At 44.7% G+C, this 20,093-nt stretch overlaps 1 protein-coding gene across 2 annotated transcripts; it reads right to left on the bottom strand.

Annotated features, from left to right (window-relative positions):
• Positions 1 to 237: 237 nt before the first annotated feature.
• On the bottom strand, positions 238 to 19,632 carry LOC311261984 (poly [ADP-ribose] polymerase tankyrase-1-like). Of its 2 annotated transcripts, XM_084361057.1 has the most exons (28): positions 19,125 to 19,598; positions 17,370 to 17,594; positions 16,332 to 16,427; positions 14,983 to 15,019; positions 14,304 to 14,379; positions 12,335 to 12,355; positions 9,507 to 9,601; positions 9,354 to 9,420; positions 8,592 to 8,778; positions 8,261 to 8,382; positions 7,939 to 8,030; positions 7,635 to 7,713; positions 7,377 to 7,548; positions 6,776 to 6,855; positions 6,235 to 6,380; positions 5,947 to 6,112; positions 5,349 to 5,568; positions 5,032 to 5,141; positions 4,684 to 4,872; positions 4,297 to 4,543; positions 4,130 to 4,212; positions 3,791 to 3,911; positions 3,309 to 3,406; positions 2,857 to 2,931; positions 2,641 to 2,746; positions 2,160 to 2,346; positions 1,878 to 2,034; positions 238 to 1,403 (listed from the first exon to the last, which is right to left on the bottom strand). In XM_084361057.1, exons 1-28 carry the CDS (start codon positions 19,573 to 19,575, stop codon positions 1,317 to 1,319), a joined length of 3,792 nt encoding a protein of 1,263 aa, XP_084217183.1. In that variant the 5' UTR covers positions 19,576 to 19,598; the 3' UTR covers positions 238 to 1,316. The 2 variants fall into 2 exon arrangements, with proteins under 2 accessions (XP_084217183.1, XP_084217182.1); XM_084361056.1 differs by lacking the exon at positions 12,335 to 12,355 and having other exon boundaries at positions 19,125 to 19,632.
• Between the last annotated feature and the right edge of the window lie 461 nt (positions 19,633 to 20,093).

The raw sequence follows: 20,093 nt of genomic DNA, 5'->3' as shown, positions 1-20,093 counted from the left end.
ATGAATTGTTGTTTAATGGGCTAAAGTGTGTTTTGTGAGATCTCAGCGATGTTTAACAACCAAAATCTGATCAGTTCATCCTGAAGTCTGAGTGGATCTGAGAAAGTCCCACGAGACGTTCTGATATTGTCCTCACCAGATTGGAACGGACTGACAGACCATCAGAAAACACAATCCCTCTGGTGAGGAGGCATCAAAACATTCGGCAGCTTTGTAAACAGACGTGAGACAACGAGGAGCTGTTAATGGGACATTTATTTAAAAAAAAAAGTTGGGAGAATCGAGAAGGCATGAAAGGAAAATTCATGTCATTTACAGTCGAACTCAAAGATACTGTTAAACAGCAACAGTTATACACAACCATTTACACAACCTGTACAAATATTTTTTTCCCGCAAATTTTGCATTTTAAATTCAAAATAACTTAAATAGGTTTCTATGTAAAAGTGCAAATCCTTATGATGTGTGTGAGCGAGACCATGGCGACATGAAGGGCGCTCCGATGAGTTCACTGACCAATCAGCTGTTCACTTGTAAGGCATCACAAGCACATTTACTGACTCCACTGTCACATATACAACGCGTTTAATGTACAACACCTGCAGGATCCCCCTCGTGTCGCTCTGATGCCTTACAAACGAGTCTCAACGTTCTCCATCGAGCACATCCAGCCCTGAATAAAACCACTAAAAACGTTTCAGCTCAGTGTTCGTAGTGTTCTGGGGTGAAGGGTCACAGAGTCAGCATGACGACAAAGAACTGTTTCCTGTGTGTAGTGTTATAGGTTAGCATTAAAATCACAGTTACCAGAGGCCTTTCTGTACACGGCGGGGCAGTAGTAGTCCACAGGTTTCAGGCTTTGACAGAGAGACAGTGAGTGTGAGTGTGTGTGTGTGTGTGTGTGTGGAGGGGAGGGGTCGGTGATTCTGCACAGTCACAAGGCATGAGGCGACAACGAGTGTTAGATAGATCAAAGTCTCTACAAGCATCCTCCTGATTGGTGAAGAGGAGGGGGAGGAGGAACTAACCCACGCACGCTATTGGGCCTCACATGCTTCTGTATTAACATGCAGCCGATGCAAAAAACGAAAAACAAAAAACGAAGTGTGTCATCACGACGAGTAGGAGAGGATTATACAGCATATCTGCTCACGAAGCACTGGTCACCATGGGTTCTACTGGACTGCAGACTGGAAATGTGTTCGGTAAATAAGAGGTGTTCAGGCATTTGTAATACAAAGGAGGAACAAAACGAGCATCCAGTCTTTGTGTGTGTGTGTGTGTGTGTGTGTCTGTGAGTGTGTGTGATAAAGTAACTAGGACTTCTGCTCAGCTCCTGCAGCAGCCTGGGCTGCACTCTCCGGTTTAAGGATCTGGTAGGTGATGAGGTACTCGGGGTAGGCCTGAAGGAAAAACAAAGACAAATCCATGTTCATGTTTATGATCACGTTGTGTCCAACAACAGCAAACAGGCAGTTTGTACGTGTTCTTGATGGTGTTTTAGAGTTTGTCATGTCCTCTAAAACAATATAAATATGTTGATGACTCGGAGTGTCACGATTTTGATTCCAGATCACAAATGGATCAAAATGAGCTTCAGAACCGGAGATTCTCCCGATTTTTTTTTTTCCATTCTCGCCCACTTGCATGTTTGTTGCGTGTCCGTAGAATGAAAACAACACACCAAACAACACTTCAAGTGCTATCGGTTCCTGTAAACATCTGTTCATATCTGTGACAAGTCCCGCCCTGGCTGCCTGTTTTCAAAGGAGTCTAAACTGCAGCAGATTAAACTCCCCCGGCTGTTTGACGGGAACTTTAATGTGATAAAATGTCTCAGCCGAAACTGGATGCAGAGAAACAAACAGTTTGTTTACCTGCTCTCCTCTGTAGATGACGTACTCGGCGTAGGCCAGGCCGTTAACGCTCGGCCGCCCGATCACTGAGTGGTGTCCTGGGGGGGCGTGGGCCATCTTCATGGCACTGAACTGTAGGAAGGACTTCCCCAGAGTGACTCGACAGAACAGCATCTGTCTGAGAGTCCAGATGAGGAGAAACAGTCAGACATGCGCGTCTAATCCCAGAATATTTCATTTTGATAAGGAACAGGACCAGGACATATTTTAGTGTTGCAGTTTACTGTGAAAGGTTCAGGTTACCTGTGGCACAGGTAGCAGGACCGGTCTTTGTGCGTCGGGCAGCCCGTCCCTCCACCGATGCCGTACACGTACTGATTGCTCTTTGATGAGTTCTCTGCGAAGTAGATCCCGGCTCCAAACATCCCTCCTATGTAGGCGTGGCGCTCGTCGAAGCCTTTGTGGATGATGGCGTTGATGAACGGAGAACCTGAAGGAAGACAGCGGCAGAATGACATCACGTACAGGGACAGACAGGAAGTGACTGACTTTATTAGAAATCTTCAGTTGGTGATGGTTACTGTCCACACGCTTCATCTCTGCGTTTCAGCTTTTTGCACAGACGTGAACAGAGATTTAGGTCGCTGAAAGTTGAGCTTTTAGAAAACTCCCTTCAGGACGGAGATATTCAGATTTTCAGTGTTGTTTTTGTGAACAATGCTACAAACACACGCACGCACGCGTTGTGTTTGTAGCATCACTGTCAGACGTGAACTCAGATTACCGTGGAACAACATCCGCTCGTTGTGATGGTTGTGGTTCTCATCTGCGATCTCCTTCTGCCGGTGGGTGTAACGCTCCCTCAGCTTCTTATTCACCACCTTCTGAATCTGTGGACGAACATCATGTCGGGTCAGATCGCTGTCATCACATTACATTGATACAAAGACAGCTGCTCACGACAACAAGCAGAACAAGCAGAGAGACTCGTGGTTCGGACCTTGATGATGTTGTATCTGCTGAACACTCCGCCTGCGTTGCCTCCGTCTCTGTGCTCTCTGATGGTGCTCTGCATCTGAGGGGGAAACAACGACAACACCAGCATTTATTATCAGGCGAAGCTTTGCTGCTGCTTCTCAGTTTATCACCCTTCATGCACAGTGCAGACAGGCTCCTGGAAGCCATTTTGAGCCGTGGGTAAACCAGCACTGACTACAAGTCCAGCTGATGATAATCTTTGAGTCTCTCTGTTGTTTTGAGATACGGCATCATAAATTCAGAATGGCAGAGCGAAGAGGAGATGCACCAAGTTCCTCTAAAGTAACTGTTACATCTGCTTATTGTCAATAAGATGTCAGAAACACTTTTATCAAGATTTAAAAAACCATTTCTCTGTGACTGAAAATCCAGTGGCCGCTGTGTGAAGTCAAACAGAGAGTGAAGCTGACTCACCTCCTCCTCCACTGACTGGTACTCCTTGTCGTCTGGAGCCAGGTCGATCAGGATGGTGCCCTGGTTGGCACAGTGGAATGTCAGGTACGGGTTGGCACCTGGGAAACAAGTTACAGTTACTCAGAGCATCAGGTGATAACTGAACACTTCTGCTGTGGAGGGACACTGTCTGTCCTGACTTTGGGAGAATTTAACGAGTTGTATTTTTAAGTCGTTTATGTGTGTTACAGTTGGGCAGTAATACTGCCGTCCCTCCTGACCGACCGGCTGCTGCTGCTCTTGGATTATACAGAACTATACTAGTGTCTCTGGACTGGAGAGAGCGAACAGGCTGGATGTTCGGAGGTTTAACGGCATCAAAAATTGGATACCAACCAGCCCTAGCATGTACTGGGTACTGAACTGACTCCTTGTGGGATCTACAAACATAACCCACCATTTCTCCATGATTCTTAACAGAAAAGTAAAAGATGTCGGTTTACCTTGCTGGCCGCCCAGCAGCCTCTCTACACCTTTGATTAGCTTGTGTCGGTGGCCGTAAGCGTTAATTCCAATCTCCTTCAGCTCCTCGTGACCCATGTCGGCCAGAACATCCAGAGTGATCTGGAGGAAGGAAATGATGAGACGTTAATACCGCCACAACCCGGAGTCTGACACACTGATTTATTATACCTACTTATACTAACTGAGAGAAATCATGACACCTCTAATAAACACAAGCAGCACGACTGTTTCTGCCGGCTGCATCTGATAATCTTCACCAGACTGTTTGTCTGAACGTTTAAACTTCAGGTACATGAGGAGTTCTGGAGGTATCTCACCTGCTCCCTCTCAAAGATGTCCCTCAGGTGCTCCAGGCCCAAACTCTTCAGGAACTGACTTATATTCATGTCCAGCATCGCCACTGTGAAAAACAAGTCATCGGGTCAAACAGGGTTCAGTGTCAGCAGCTCTGTAACCGACCAGCACTCAGTATGATTAAACTTACTCTCTCCTTCCTTGCGGTCGGTGCCGGTGGCTCCATCTGCCACCCCGGACGACCCGGCAGCGGCGGCAGCAGCCAGCTCAGTGAGCGGGCCGGCCAGGTTGTCTATGCTGCTGGCGGCCGACAGGCAGGACGGTGTGGAGGCGGGGGAGATGACCGAGGCGCTGACCACCGTGGCCTGAGGCTTAAAGCAGCTGGGCAGGGCGTCTGGAGGCATGGCGTCCATCAGCAGGGCCCGGATATCATCAGCCTGCAGGGACGGAGAAGAAAACAGTCCAGCTAATTTATTTACGGTAGAGTGATCCACTTGTCAGTGAACGAGAGATTAGAAGTAGCAGTGTGACGCTCGTGTAGCTACAGAAGTACTGAATATAAACCAGGAGCTGTTACCGTGGCCAGGTCCAGGGCAGTCTGGCCCTCCTGGTTCTTCATGGTGGGGTCGGCTCCATGAGCCAGCAGCAGCGCGCAGAGCTGCGTCCGTCCCTTCTGGGCCGCCTCGTGGAGCGGCGTGAAGGCCCATTTGTCTGTAGCGTTCACACACGTGTTGTACTTAATCAGCAGGGCTGCGATGTCCACGTGCTGTGAGGAAGAGGCATCAGAGAGGAGGTCAGTGTGGAGGACACGTCAAACAACACAGAAACAATTCAGGACCACCAACACGACAACACAACAACACAAGCTTTACACGCCCACGGGATCTGTATTTGATGTGTTTGTGTTCATGTTGTTGACACTGACCCCGTACGAAGCAGCATTGTGAAGAGGGATGAGGCCTCCTTTGTCCTGGGCGTTGACATCAGCCCCGTGCTCCAGCAGATACTCTGCCACCTCCAGGTTGTTGTATCCAGCTGAGGAGGACAAACAGGATCAATGTCAACATGCTGAGTGAGGTGCAGCACGTGAATTACTCTTAACATCTATTAAAACACAGCCAGACTAAATAAAGAGGACAAAGATCCTCGTGTGCAAAAAACCGTCAGGATGAGAATTTCTGATCCTGATGGATTTTTGCCTCCTGGAAGTGTGTGTAGCAGCACGCAGCTCATCCTGATCACCTGCGAGGTGGAGGGGAGTGGAGTTGCGTCCCTGTGTGTCTCTGCAGTTGATGTTCTCTGGCGAGCACAGTTTCTGGACTCGGGCCAGGCAGCCCTTCTTGGCGGCGTCCAGCAGAGCGGCGTCCCCCCTCAGCAGGTCCTGGATGTCCGTGTCTCCGTCTTTGACCATGTCCAGAGGCATGTTGCCGTCACGGTTCTTCTTGGAAGGGTCGGCTCCGTGCTGAAAAGAAGAGTTTGAGTTTTTTATTGAACTATTTTATAGACATGTTTGGTGTTTGTGAGACTGAGTGGCTCCTGATCAGATCTCACTTCCTGCTCTTTATGCAAATAAACACGTCCATCACTGGGACAAACACATCAGCTGCTGACAGTGGCAGGTTAACAGAGCCCAAACATGTTATAGTAATGTGGTCACACGTGGCCCAGATCCTCAGTTTGTCTTTGTGCATTCACACCTGAACTGTCCACCTCTGATTGCATCACTCAGGACAGATGTTGACACCTGGTCTGAAGTCTCTAACTCTTCTTTTTGCCCTTATGATCATCATTGTAACAATAACTAACACAGGACACAAATGATGTAATAATGGATCCTCACTTTGAGCAGCAGTTTGCAGATCTCATATTTGCCCTTGGCTGCAGCCTCGTGCAGCGGCGTGAACTTCCACAGGTCGGCCACATTGACTGAAGCTCCGTGTCTGACCAGCAGCTCAGCCACCTCGTAGTGACCGTAGGAGCATGCGTTGTGGAGAGGAACCAGACCGCTGGAGGAGCAAAATCACACGTTAAACTCTTCATACCAGAAGGAGGATGTGATGATTTGTATTTGTTAAATATTATAAACATGCAGGACATTTCTGGGTAAGATGGCAGCAACAGAACTGACCCCTTGTCTTTAGCGTGGACGTCCGCTCCGTGGTGTAGCAGGTATTCAACGACAGCCACTCGGTTGTAACCAGCTGCAAAGTGGAGAGGAGTGGAGTGGCGGCCCTCCAGATCGCGGCAGTTTACATTCTGGGGGGTGCAAAGTTGCTGCCGTGCAAAGAGACAAGAAGATGATTAGCAACTCAGCAGAGTGCAGCGATACAGTCCCTCCAGGAATTAACGCAAACTGATCCGATCCCTGTGAATTCTGAAACTCTTTACATACATTTGGGGAAGATCGGACAACGTGCACTCAAGTTACAACAAAGTCCTGTTTCATAGCACTTTCTCACACCGACACCCAAGATTTCTCCACAAAAACACAGATTCTGAGCATCTTCAGTCCTTCAAAAGTGTGAGCCGTTTCTCAAAAAAATAAAATATATAGTATAATAATAATAAAAATAATTGTAGCAATTTCAATAGAGTCCTAGCACTGAAAAAGATGTAGTGTCCAAAACCCAAAGTGCATCCACTGCTGGTACAAACACTAGTGAACTCACCTGCACTGTGTCCAGATCGCCTGCTTTGGCTGCCTCCAGAAACCTGTAGTCCACGTCAGAGTTACGCGTGGGAACGTTTTCTGGGGAAAAAAGGGAAGAAAGAAATTCAAGACAAAGCAAAACGATCAAAGCTGGAGTCTGTCTGGCATTTCATTCATTCATTCATTCATTCATTCATTCATTCATTCATCTGAGCAACGAAACTCTCCTGGGAGATATGCACCTGGAACCTGCAAGTAATAGACACATACATTTTATGTTTCAAATCTATGTCTAATTTTTTTAAATAAATCATCTTCTTATTCTAGTGCTGCAAGGGAGTACAAAGGTATCTTGTATCTATGAGCAGAGGTGGGTTAAACGTAGGATTATGGTTATTAGAGTGACTGTGTCTTTTTGTCAAAATGAGTCAAGCTCTTCTGAAGCTAATACTGTCTGAAGGTGGATAAATTAAATTAGATAAAGCCCCTGTAGACTGATGCAGCCTTCAGACTACAAAATCTGCCTCGTCTCAGGTGAAAAAAAATAATTGTTGGAGTGCATCAATCAAACCTGAAAACAAACAGTCTTAAACAGTCAGAAGTGCGTCAGCTGTGATTACCGTTGAGAATCTGCTGCACGGCCTCGTTGCCCATCTGAGCCGCGGTGAAGCCCTGCAGGGACACGATGGACGGGTCGGCACCGTAGCTCAGCAGCAGCTTGCAGGTCTGGATGTGACCGGCCAGCGCAGCTCTGTGCAGAGCCGTCTGTCCGAGCGTGTCCACAGCGTTTACCTGGAGTCAGAGGAGCTGCCGTTAACACAAACCTCACAGGCTACACAACAAGAAGAGACGTGTACGAACAAAACACAACAACAGACCTTTGCTCCATGTTTCTGCAGCACCTCCAGGATGTCGTTGTGAGCTCTCTCAGCAGCAACGTGCAGCGGGGTCATGAAGCTACAAGACACAAGGACAGGAAGTTATGACCTGTGGATACCGTCTGTGTTGTTTTTATTTTCTTCTTCACACACAGTGGGCTTCAACATCCAGTGAACTCTCACCTCAGTCGTCTAACTTGTGATTTACACAGATTTTTAGGGGACATGTTGGGAGCTAATATCTCACCTTGATATCAGTGCTGTTAAATCAGTAAAATGTAAAAACTAAATGTCGTGGACTCACTCTTTATTCTTCTCATTGATGTTGGCACCTTTACGCAGCAACAGCTCAGTCACCTGCTTCCTCTTGGGGTGCGGGGAGGCGACGGCACAGTGCTGAAATACAAATATAATGGATCAGTGTGCTGGAGTCAGTCAATCACAGCCAATCGTGCTATGCATGAATACATTATGTGTCCATAATGACAGCTATATTGATATTAAATATTTTGTCAGTATCAGCCCCAAAAATCCAGTTTCGGTCCAGAACAGGAGCTCAATCAGCACAGCAGTGGATTTAATCTCCATGCTACAGTCAATGAGCGATATTAGTGATTGTTCCTCACCAGCGCCGTCTCGTTGGTCTGAGGATGTTTGAAGCTGATGATCTCCAGAGCCAGAGTCTTCTTCACTTTGGCCATGTCTGCCTCCCGAGCCGCCTGCAGCAGTGAGTGACCTTTGAACTCGTCTACAAAGCAAAGAGAAGCAAACGGAAAATGTGTTTAATGGTCCGACTCTTTAACTGCAGCTTGAGTGATGTCATGCTTCTTATTGTAGGAAAGAAAAGGCTTCAGCTGGTTCATGCACTGAGCCTGTAGTGGGCATGTTGTCTGTGTACGAGTAGGTTTCCACTCATCGTTGTGTGTTAGTGTCTGTGTGTGCTGTGTGAGAGCTCACAGGTAAGTCTTTCTTTGAGCTCGGGGGTGGGGGCCATGTCCACGGCGCTCTTGCTGTGACAGTTGAGCAGGGTCGGGTCGGCGCCGTGGCTCAGCAGCAGGGAACACACCTCCACTCGGTTCTTGGACGCCGCCTCGTGGAGAGGAGTGAACTGCCACAAGTCCATCGCATTCACACAGGCTCCGTGCTGCAGAGAGACGCACAGCAGATATGAAGGAGCGGCTGTAAACACTTTTACATCCTATAGGATCATCACAGAATAGCTGCCAACAATGTTTCAGCGATAAACATGTTTGACCATGGCGGGCTGGGCTTTCACCAGAAGTAACTGAACTTAAAATAACTGAAGGTGAACAGTGATCAGTAAAACTGGACTCCCTAAACACTTTGTACTTCGCCCAGATGGCTGTGGTTTTGCAAGTCGAGCAGTGAGCTCTGTGTGAAAGTCGTTTCTCAATATTTCAGCATTCAACATCATCTATGTGCACGGATGCTGATTGTCAGACCGTTCGGGTGGTTTAATGAGAAGTTTCCTGCAGGAAAACCTTTTGGGAAGGTTGGTCTTCAGGTGATATAGTGTAAAAATACTCAGTATCACATTACTCTGATGAAGTGGCCGAGTGGATGGTGCTAACGACATTTGTGTGGGCGCATTTCTAACCCAAAGTGTCGAAAAGAGACTCAACAATCAACAGCCTGTCTCCAGAATCACCTTCTCTAACTGTAATCGCTGCATGAAGTGAATCTGTTCTGTGGTCTTACTTTAAGCAGAAGCTCGGTGACCTCGAAGTGACCGTAGGAGCAGGCGTTGTGAAGAGGAACCAGGCCGCTGCAGAAACAAGACTCTCAGGTTAACGTCACAAGTTATGGCTGAAGACAGGTCAGTTTTCGTGGTCTTTTCTGAGAAAGTCTCACCCTTTGTCCTTGGCGTGAACGTCGGCTCCGTGCTGGAGGAGGAGCTGCACGATGCGGACCCGGTTGTAGCCGGCAGCCAGGTGGAGGGGCGTCGACTGTAAGAGAGGAGAGCGTGTTAGCAGACAGACGGCTGGATGGTTTAGTGTGAACTGCCTCCGATGGCCACGCGAGCAAGCGGCTGATTAGGGCCAGAAGCAGTGTGCTACGGCAGGCTAGGCTCTGTGAGTTGCAGATGAATGGCAGATATGATGATGATGCAAAGTCAATAAGAGTTTGTGGGCAAATCCAGCGACAAAATTCATTTTCTGTCCATGTTGTGTCTGTCTGACCTGAGCGAGTGACAACAAGCAACCTCGTTACTCATCTAGCTCCACTTCCTCCTGACAAGGTCAGCAAAATAAAAGATTGCTCTCCGTCTAAGGAGTTTAAAATTAAGTTTTATGTGGTTAGATGACAAGAAAGAATCACTAGTGCAACTGTTAGACTGTTAAACTGAAAGTAGCTGGGAGGGGATTACGGTTGGGCGATGACAGCTGGTTACCAGAGTTGTTTTTTTAGCAGGTCGGGTTCAGGTCATCTAGAAGAAGTGTCACGATTCTGAAACCAGGACTAAAACCAGGATGCAGAAGGTCTCGAGTAGCTTCCAGAAAACTCTGTCTGCGGTTATCAGCTTCCTTCTTCTGTCAAGTCACTGCACTCCATCTGGTGCATTCAGGGGATGCTTGTAATTTACATTTTGAGCTGCATTAGCGAGAGCGGTATGAAAACGGTGGACAAACGCTGATTTTTGTACATCCTCAGTCTTCTGGTTTACTTTAATGAAAGATGAACTCAGTTGATCATCAGCTGTAGTCTTTGCGACAACAATCTGCCCTCGTCGCTGCTAGTTTTCTGATCCCTTATACCCGCCCCCACTAACAAAAATGAGCTGAAGGGATTTTCACACCACCGCGCAGTATCCACCGACAGCCGCCGACCTGCAGGAGGATTCCCCCAGAAAGCTGCTGCTGTTTCTATGGTCCGAGGCAAAAACAAGTTTTTCTTTTCCTGCACAACACGTACACTAACTTGCAAATCTCTATGTGTAAAATAAAGCTGGGGGGAAAAATTTGTCTCCATAGTTCAGTGGAAATGTCCAGTTTTTCTTCTGGATGTCCTTCAATGAGGCTGGTGCCGTGTTGTTCAGCTTCTGGCACTCAGACATAAATATTATGAGCTCCTCCATGTTTTGTCTAACCTGTCTTCTCCTATTCGATTGACTAACACCAAAATCTGTGCGTGTTCACGTTGGCGGCAACCTTTTCTTAATCCAACCGCCACGGTCAAAACCGCTTCACCTGTGTGAAAGCGTGGGTTTTCAGAATCGTGACACTCCTGATATTTAACCAAAGAGAAATCAGAATATGGCAAAATGTAGTTCTGTGGTTGTTAATCTTTGAGTTTTGGTTCAGAAATATTAAAACAGCAGTTTGTAGTTTGGGGAAGAAATGTTAATCAGAAGAGAAAGATCCTCATTGGCTGATTTGTTTCTGCCTAAACTAAACAAATCTTTGTTTTCATGACTGAAATGTTCATGTTTTACTTTGTTTACATGTGGCGGACCCTGCCACCTTTCACAGTGTTCTGGGACCTTATTTTCCTCTGAGAACAGCTTGTTTATTCACTTATTTAAAAAGTTTGTATCATTAGCTCATTAATATTGTAATTAAAATTCTGACTTTTAGTTTCTTCTCCAGAACTACTGAGCTCCTTCACATTATTTCTGACTGTTGTTACTTAAAGAAGCTGAACCTGCAGTGAAGAGAAACTTGATTCAGAACTGGACTCAGATTTGATAAAATGCTGTCAAAGCCCAACTGTAACAGGATGAAAAGAAGCTACGATAAGCAGGCTGAGTGTTTGAGAAGCACCTCTGCAAGCTGTTAGCGACTCAAATCAAAAAGGCTTCGTGTCAGCCGAAAGAAACGTTAGTCTGAGCGAAGCTGCAAAATCAACTCCAGTGGCGTTTTTTCTCCATTTCAAAATAAAACATCTAGCTCAGGTCAAGCTTACAATCAAAAGAAAGGACATCGATCATTTCAGTTTCCATGCAGTGATGTTAAAATAAAGCTCAGAAAGCCAACTGTTAGAACTGAAGCCACAGTGAAAACAATCAGAGAGACGAGAGTCGAATCATGGAGGCATCATTCAGTGTGGGATGACACGAGCAATCACACGTCATTACAGTGGAGGGTGGCATAGCACTAGTGACAGGTGACAGATGAAGTCCATTCATTACTGCATACCAACGGATCCAGCAGGCCACGTGACACAAAACTCACAGACACGTATTTAGGATTCGCTCGACAAAATGCAGAAGGGGCAGGCCGTCGGGCATGCATGAGTGATCATCATCAGAAAGAAAAAAATCAATCAATCAATGAATCAAATACAAGCCAGATCAGATACTGACTGAAGAGAGCGAGTGATTGGAAGTTGGAGAAGTGTGGGTGAGTGTGCAAAGGAGAGGACAGACGCCGAAGAAAGCAGGCAGTGGACATTTTGAGCTCCTCTCCAGATCCAAAGAGATGAGTCGTCACCATGACACCAACCCAACACACTCGCTCACTCACACACATGCCACGCACACACACGAACACACACACACACAGAGGAGCATCAGGGTAGGATACATGAGTGACCCGAACACCCAGGTCCATGATGTGCAATTAACAAGTGACAGCCAGCTTATTGGTCAAATAAAAACGATGGATTAAAAAAGGAGTAAAACAAAAATAAAAGATCACAACAGTGCATCAATCAAGTGGCCGTTATCAAGGTCGACTTACCAGCATTTTTTGGGATGTTGACTGATCGACAAATGTTGCCAGAGTCACACGGAAAACAAAACGAAACAAAAATTATAAAATGACAGTATCTTTTTGTTCACAGCAATTCTTTCCTCCCTGCGTTAATCAATGAAACACAAGTCCAAGATATAAATCAGTGTGTGTGACACCAGGCCAGAGAGGGGAAACGACTCGTTTTCTCTGCGGCTGTGTCAAAACGGGTTAATGTCTGCTGGTTGACTCCCAGACCAGATCTACTCTGACATACTGGCTCAGATCATGCAAAGAAGGAGGAGGAGTCACACTGTGGAAGAAAATGTGGTTAGAAAGGGATGAAAAGGTCAATGCTTATATACCGTTAACGTTAAGGATCTGTATGGCATAGTGGAGGTGGTGATTACAGTCTTTGAGTTATTAACAAAAACAAGACAGTAATCTGGTCAGATAAGACAGAAAATACTTCAGTAATAAACAATAAGTTAAACAAACACATACAAAAACAGCCTGACATGAAGTCAGAATGAAATGCAATAAACAGCACTGATAAATGACGATGTTAGAAAATAAGTGAAGAAACAAAAATATACTGTATCATGATCTAAACGCTGCTTACATGAGAGCCGGGCTACATTTTCTGTTTGGTGAGTAAATCTCTTTTTCTGCGAGCGCTCCGAGCGCAACTCTTCAGAAAGTCTCTGGTGACGTCAGCGTGGCGCTTTTTCTCTTTTTGCCTAGACGATAATGCTCACTGAATTTTCACTTCCTTTGTTGAAATACATTTTCTAACATTTATCACTAATTTCTTGTTCTCTCACTTCAGCATTTTAAATAATTAGATGCTGAAATCATAACAACATCCTGTTCATTTCCACAAAGTCAGATTTTAAGTGTAAATCTATAAAATAATGCACCACGTTGGACGGTTTCTTGATTTTACACCATCAGTTCTCTCAGAATCTTTTATATGCAAACAAAACTGAAATATCCCTGAAAACAAACTGAATCGAATCGGGAAATCAGTTTTTTTGTCAGACTAATAAAATAAATTGATTTTAAATGTGCGACCTGACGCAGAATCCTCTCACACAATGTCCAGAACAAACAAACATTAGATTAGTTACACGTCACAAGTAACAGCCTATCAACACTGAATAATCTGCAAAGTAACGAGCAACTTCATTTATTAAATAACTGTGAAAAAGTGGAAGTATAAAGTAGTAGAAAATAGAAATAATCATGTAAAATACCTCAACACTCAACGACACTGAGATTTTCATTTTTGCCGCAAATTTATAACGGTTCCAAATATCTGTTATTGATATAATAGTTATTGCTATCGCCTCATAAAGGCTCATCAGCAATTTCCAATAACAAGGAACGAGTGTTGAACACTCGGAGAAATAAACCTTCATAGATTTCAAGATCACAAATAGATTTACTCCAGTATCTTGTTTAAAAAGCGATAACGAGGAGGCAGAGACGATACTGGCGTCGAGACGTCCAGACACGTTAAAGAGTGATTCACAAAAACACTGAACTGTGAACAAAACGACTGGTTCGTCTACTTTGGTTCAAGAAGACGAACACGTGAATTTAACCCGACGACATCAACAACAGAAGTGTTAAATTAATGTGGTTAGTGGTGTGAAAGACCAACTGTTACGACTGAAGCAAACAGATGTCAAGATGATCTGATGAGAGAAAGAAGAACATCTACAGTGTTTATGTTTCACAGTGTTCGTCGCCCAGGTGAATAAATCCTCTTTTTACATCTGCAGCATCAATAAACAGCCACAAACAGACCGGAGGGCTTCTTCTTCTACTCAAACTGTCTGACTCAGAAACCTTCCTGTCATTTTTTATCAAGAACTTAAATAAACTAAAAAAGAACATTTTTCAACCGTGCACATCATGTTGCATCAGATGTGTCCGTCAGTGTCATGTGGTGTTTGACTCGTGGCTCATTTACCTTTCGACCGTCGCTGGCATGGCAGTTGACGTTTAATGGAGTCAGCAGTGCCATCAGCTTTTCTTCGTTTCCACTCCTGTAATAACACGCATGAAAAGACTGATGTCAACATCTTAAATCACTTCATCCTGGGATTCTTTAATCTACGTGTCGTTCCACAGGCTTTCAGGACGAGAAACTAAAGTCCTCCTTTTGGGCTTTGAAAATACCGTTCAGATTGAAGAGTTGTACATATATCTCTCCTGGATTTTAATGTTTTCTTACCTTTCATTACATGAATTTAAAAATATTTTGATTATAATCGGTTTAGAAGCCCGAACAGAATAAAAATACTTAATTTATCAGAATGAAGAGGCTCAAACTGAACACAATCTCACTCGGGTGCTTCGATCAAACAACCGCCAAAAGAGAAAAAGAAAAGAAAATATCCGGCTCGGTAGAGGAATGCATGGCGTTACATCACTTCTGCGTATGTCACACAGCCGTTCTGATTAAATGTGTTGTTGCATGTTAACATCAGAGCCCATTAATCCCATCACAGGTAAACAGTTCACTCCAAATCTTTGACTGAATGAAGAAATATTGTCCATGTTAACACAGACAGTGACATCAGATGTAAACACAACGAGCAGACAGCTGCAGTTTGTCACAGTGTGATGAGCGTCACACTGACACTCACCTGGCTGCTTCCAGAAGTTCATCCTTCTTGTATTCACCTGGATGAAAACAAACATTCAGATTAGAGCCGGCCATCACAAACACTTTGAACACGTTCTCACAACATGTGAGTGAACTGCTTGTGGTATGAAAGCTATCGCCGCCCATGTGTGTGTTGTGAGTGAGTCCGCTCTGTGGTTGTGTAGCTTCCTGTGTTTGTGATAAACCTGCTATGTTACTGCAACATGTCTGGTCTGATGTCAGGATTAGGATTGTTCCTGTTGTCCTGTTTTAATGTTTTTAAACCCTGTTGTTGTTGTTGTTGTTGTTGTTGTGATTACGTGTTGTCTTGCAACTGTTATTTATAATGTAATGTTTATTTTCTAATCAGAGATGTTGTCTGTCTCCTGCACAGGCACCACAGATATTCATTATTAATGAGCTTATATCTTACTCTGGTACAGAAACTGTATCAGACAGCTGTACCCTGTCGAATAAACAAACAAATGCAATGATTATAGATTTGGTTGGTACGAGTATAGTCTGAGGAAATATCATGGTTTCATTAATATAATGCATTAATATGTTTCACTAAACTACAGATGTGTAAAATCTATTAGCATTTTTAATTAGAGGTTTAATTTTGTCCGAGCAACATTTCATTGTTGGCTTTTGTTTTTAACAGCTGATGCACTTTGAAAAACAGAAATAATAGAGTACAGAATAATAAATCAAAATAAAACAGGTCAGGTCAAAGTGCAGTTTTCCTAAAAATTTAAAGAAAATTCGAGGTGTTTGAACCTTTTTTCGCAAAGTTTAGCAGAGCGGATATCCGTCTTCTCGAACAACGTCCTGGTCCGTCTTTGTGTATCCAAAATTCTCCCGAACCAACAACTGAAGGCATTTTTTGGTGGACACGGCTTCAGTGTTTAGCTAATGTCGCCTCCTCAAAGACAAATGAGGGGAGCTGCTCTGAAGACGCCATCAGTCACTTTGCTTACTGTAACTTTTTGCTGCTCTGCATTTCAAGCTGGTGCACCAGGCTTTCTCCTTCTGTATTTGTTTAATTTTCCTCACTGTTTAACTGTTGTTCACAGAAATATAATGCACCATCATGTCTCTTTATTGAGAGCAAAGACAGCGCTTCACTCAGTGTAGCTGAAACGGCCATTTTAAACCGCTGAACAATGTGAACGTGGATAAATGCTGAATCCCAAGTTTGATGTAATGTGATACAATGATGTCAGGACAGGATTGTGTGTTTCTTCTTGTGTGAATGCCGCCTGACCGTTAAAAAACTGAAGCTTCATTCAGTCTGTTCATATGTTTGTTTGCGGTAAAAATGCAGGTTAAGTGTAAAATGTAACTGACCAGTGAGGACAGCCTTGGCTGAAGGGTCAGCGAGATCCAGAGCAGATTTGCCGTCAGTGTTGCGGATGTTTGGATCAGCGCCGTGTTGAAGTAACACTGAACGAGAGGAGGAGATAAAGAGAATATGTTTATATTTGTTCTTAAATCTTTCACATTCCCACCGTGCTGGTCACACTTAAAAACAAATAACTCGGTTACACAACAAAACGGTTGGTAGGCGACATCAAACCTGCCAACGGTAGAAAAACAAAACTTTGTGTTGTTTGTTAAATAAAATTCAGATTTTTCATCACTTCTCAAATGTTTTAAAAACCTTTTTCTTCAACTCAGACTGCATCAACCCGTCAAAGCTTTTTAAAGACCTTTCCATCTGTGAGACATGATGCCGGGCTCAGGACTGCAGGAGAGTTAAAGTCCTGATCGATTCAGACATCAGCTTGCATTATGCACTTAAGGAGAAACTTTACTGATCTTATTCTCTCTCTCTCTCTCTCTTCCCCTCGAGATCTGACGTGATCTCCAGGGGAAGCAGATGTAAACAAAATGGAGACTGACGTGGTGCTGTAGTTTGAAAAACAAAAGAGGAGGATTAAACGAGTCTGGATACGAGAATATTTAAGGAGCCGCAGACAACATGGGTCATCTGTTCTTCAACAAGAACTGGAGGTGAGTTTTTAACAGTTTAAATATCAGTCGACAGTACGATGCTAGCTACGATAGCCTCAGGCTAGGATGGTTACGGACGCTTGGCAGCCCCGTCAGCTGCTCCAGGGCGTCTCTATCGTTACTTGTTTTGGTCCCAAAAGTGTCAAAGTATTCATTCAAATTTTAACTCTTTAATATCAAACATATTTGAAATGATCAAGACGGTCCCAGACCAGACTCCTCCTCCGATTGTCAGGAGGGGGAATCTGGGATAAATCACCTCAAACCTCCTGTAGTCTGAGCCCGGTCCCAGACAAAAGCAGTCTCATAAAAACATTCACCACATCTCTGCAGACTTTCCTGTGCTTGGAAATTATCAACAGGGATCCTTACCAATACAAACATCAATCTTTCCCTTGATGGCAGCCTCGTGTAACGGAGTGTAGTTCCAGTTGTCTCTGGCGTTTGGGTCGGCGCCCTGACACAAGAGGAGGCTGACGACTTCTGCGTGGCCGAAGGAGCAGGCATTGTGCAGGGGGATGAGTCCTCCATCGTCCCTGGCGTGAACATTGGCTCCCGTCTGCAAGAGATGCTCCACCACGTCTTTTCTGCCAAAACCTGAAGGAGGATTAAAATGCATTTAAAATGAGCAGCTCCTCGGTATGAAGTTAGGAGTGAAGCACATACTCAAACTAGTCTGGCTATACATCTACAACTGCAGCAGAACAGAAGGATTTTTTAGGATGAACCCACGTAGTTGGTTTTTCATATTGAAAGATCGGTATTTAAACTGTGGTTTTGGGTATGTGTGTTTTTTCATCAACAGAAACACAGTAGAGTAACTTCACAACCACCAGGATGTAGTTCAAATAACATAACTTCTTCTCCTTCCACCTGTCACATATGTAAATATATGTGAACTACGACTCTATGCTCAAGGTGACAGAGGGTTGATAGTGATGACGGCTCATGTGTGGAGAAAAAATTTGCTAACTGCTCTTCCTCTAAAAATCACTACTGAATAGTGATTTTTCACTAATCCACTGATTAATCAATTAGTTGTTTGGTCTATAAAACATCATAAAGTGCTTAAAAGGTCAATCAATGTTTCCAAAACATCTTCCCCTAATGTCTTGTCTTTAGTTTGCTGGAATCAGAGCATCTTAACTTTTTAATCTCTTAAAGCTGCACTATGTAGTGTAGGAAAAGTGTATATTTTACAATATTGATGAAGTAATAATATAAACTCAGAAGTATTTATTATTTCCATAACTTACTTAAGGACAATAAGAGGGGGGAAATAAGGTCCCAGAACACTGTTTGAAGCTAGAAAGGTGGCAGGGTCCGCCACATATAAGCAAAGTATAACAGTATAATTGTGTTGTCCTTTAAGGTCAGTTTGTTTATTCAGTCATGAAAACAAAGAGAGGTTAATCAGTTAAAGACTTTCTGATTAAAATGTCTTCCGCAAAACTGACGAGCAAACTGAATAAACAAACTGACCTTAACAGGACAACAAACCTTATACTGCTTTACTTTGTTTATATGTGGCGGACCCTGCCACCTTTCTTTCCGAGTTTGTATTATTACCCCTTTAATATTGTAAATAGTAAAATTCTGAGTTTTAATTTCTTCTCCAAAACTACATGTTGCTCCTTTAATTCTCGTCTCCTTGCTCGTTCATGTTCTTGTTTTGTATTCAGACTCAACAAATTAAATGTCAGATGTCACAAAAACAATTAAAATGTCATTATGAAGTCAATCATACATATATATTTCTGCGTTTGTATTATTGCCTCATTAATATTGTTAATATTTAATTTCTAATTTCTATTTTCTTCTCCAAAAACAACATATTGCTCCTTTAAGTCTGTTAGCCTAGCCTAGCTACACTGGAGGCCGTTCTGTGCTACCTGGCTAAACGCTGTTATGAGGAGATACGTCCTGTAAATATTGCCGATATGTCAGTTTAATATTTGAAATAAATTAGCTGGTTAGCTCCACTGGCTCATTACAGCAGAAGTGATGCACTGTCAGCAGAGTAACCGGTGATAAATCCTGTTTGCGGTCAACACGTCGACCCAAACACAACAACATTAGCTCGCTAGCTGTCACGGTCTCTGCTGCGGCGCTAGCTCGGCTCGTTACCCGCAGCGAAGTGCAGGGGGGTGGATTTCCGTCCGGCCATGTCCTTCGCGTTTACGTTCACCGAGTCGACCAGCCGCTTCACCCGGGACACGTCTCCGTTGCGACAGGCCTCGAACAGCTCCCTGAAGGCCCCGCCGATGCCGCTGCTGCCGTCAGTGGGGCTAGCAGCTCCGGAGCCCGGGCTGGAGACGCTGCTGCTGCCGCCGCCGGAGGCTGTCGTGGTGAAGCTCGCACTGCTGGCGAGCACCGGGGCGGGCAGGTCCGGGGAGGCCAGAGGCACGTCGATCCCGCCGCTGCATTCCCTCTCGCTCTCCGGGGGTCCGACAGCCGAGGTCAGCAGAGCCATCGGCGGAGAGGCCGGAGGGGCGCCCGAAATCGAGCCGTTTCTCGGCGGAGACGGTAAAGTAGTCTGCGGTTGTTGCTGCTGCGAGGAGCGACGAGGCACCGCCATTACAGCAGCTCTCGGCGACAATAAACGCTGCTCCGCCTTTCCGGTGAAAGTGGTCGCGTTTCCTGTCAGCTGTTCACTGCGAGGGGGGGGGGGGCAGAGCGAGAGGAGCACTGCGGTGCTCTGATTTACAGAGACAGTAAACACATCTTCATCCAACACCTGTCAGAGCCTCGTTACAAACAGGCTGCATGTTTGTTTACAAACAGGCCGCATGTTTGTTTACAAACAGGCCGCATGTCTGATTACAAACAGGCTGCATGTCTGATTACAAACAGGCTGCATGTTTGTTTACAAACAGGCTGCATGTTTGTTTACAAAAAAGGCCGCATGTCTGATTACAAACAGGCTGCATGTCTGATTACAAACAGGCTGCATGTTTGTTTACAAACAGGCTGCATGTTTGTTTACAAAAAGGCCTCATGTTTGTTTACAAACAGGCCGCATGTCTGATTACAAACAGGCTGCATGTTTGTTTACAAACAGGCTGCATGTTTGTTTACAAAAAGGCCTCATGTTTG

The sequence above is a fragment of the Pagrus pagrus genome (assembly GCF_965226575.1).
Source record: "Pagrus pagrus genome assembly, chromosome: 8".
Classification (NCBI taxonomy): domain Eukaryota; kingdom Metazoa; phylum Chordata; class Actinopteri; order Spariformes; family Sparidae; genus Pagrus; species Pagrus pagrus.
Note: the sequence above shows the minus strand (reverse complement) of the source record. Positions and strands in the feature narration are given on the sequence as shown.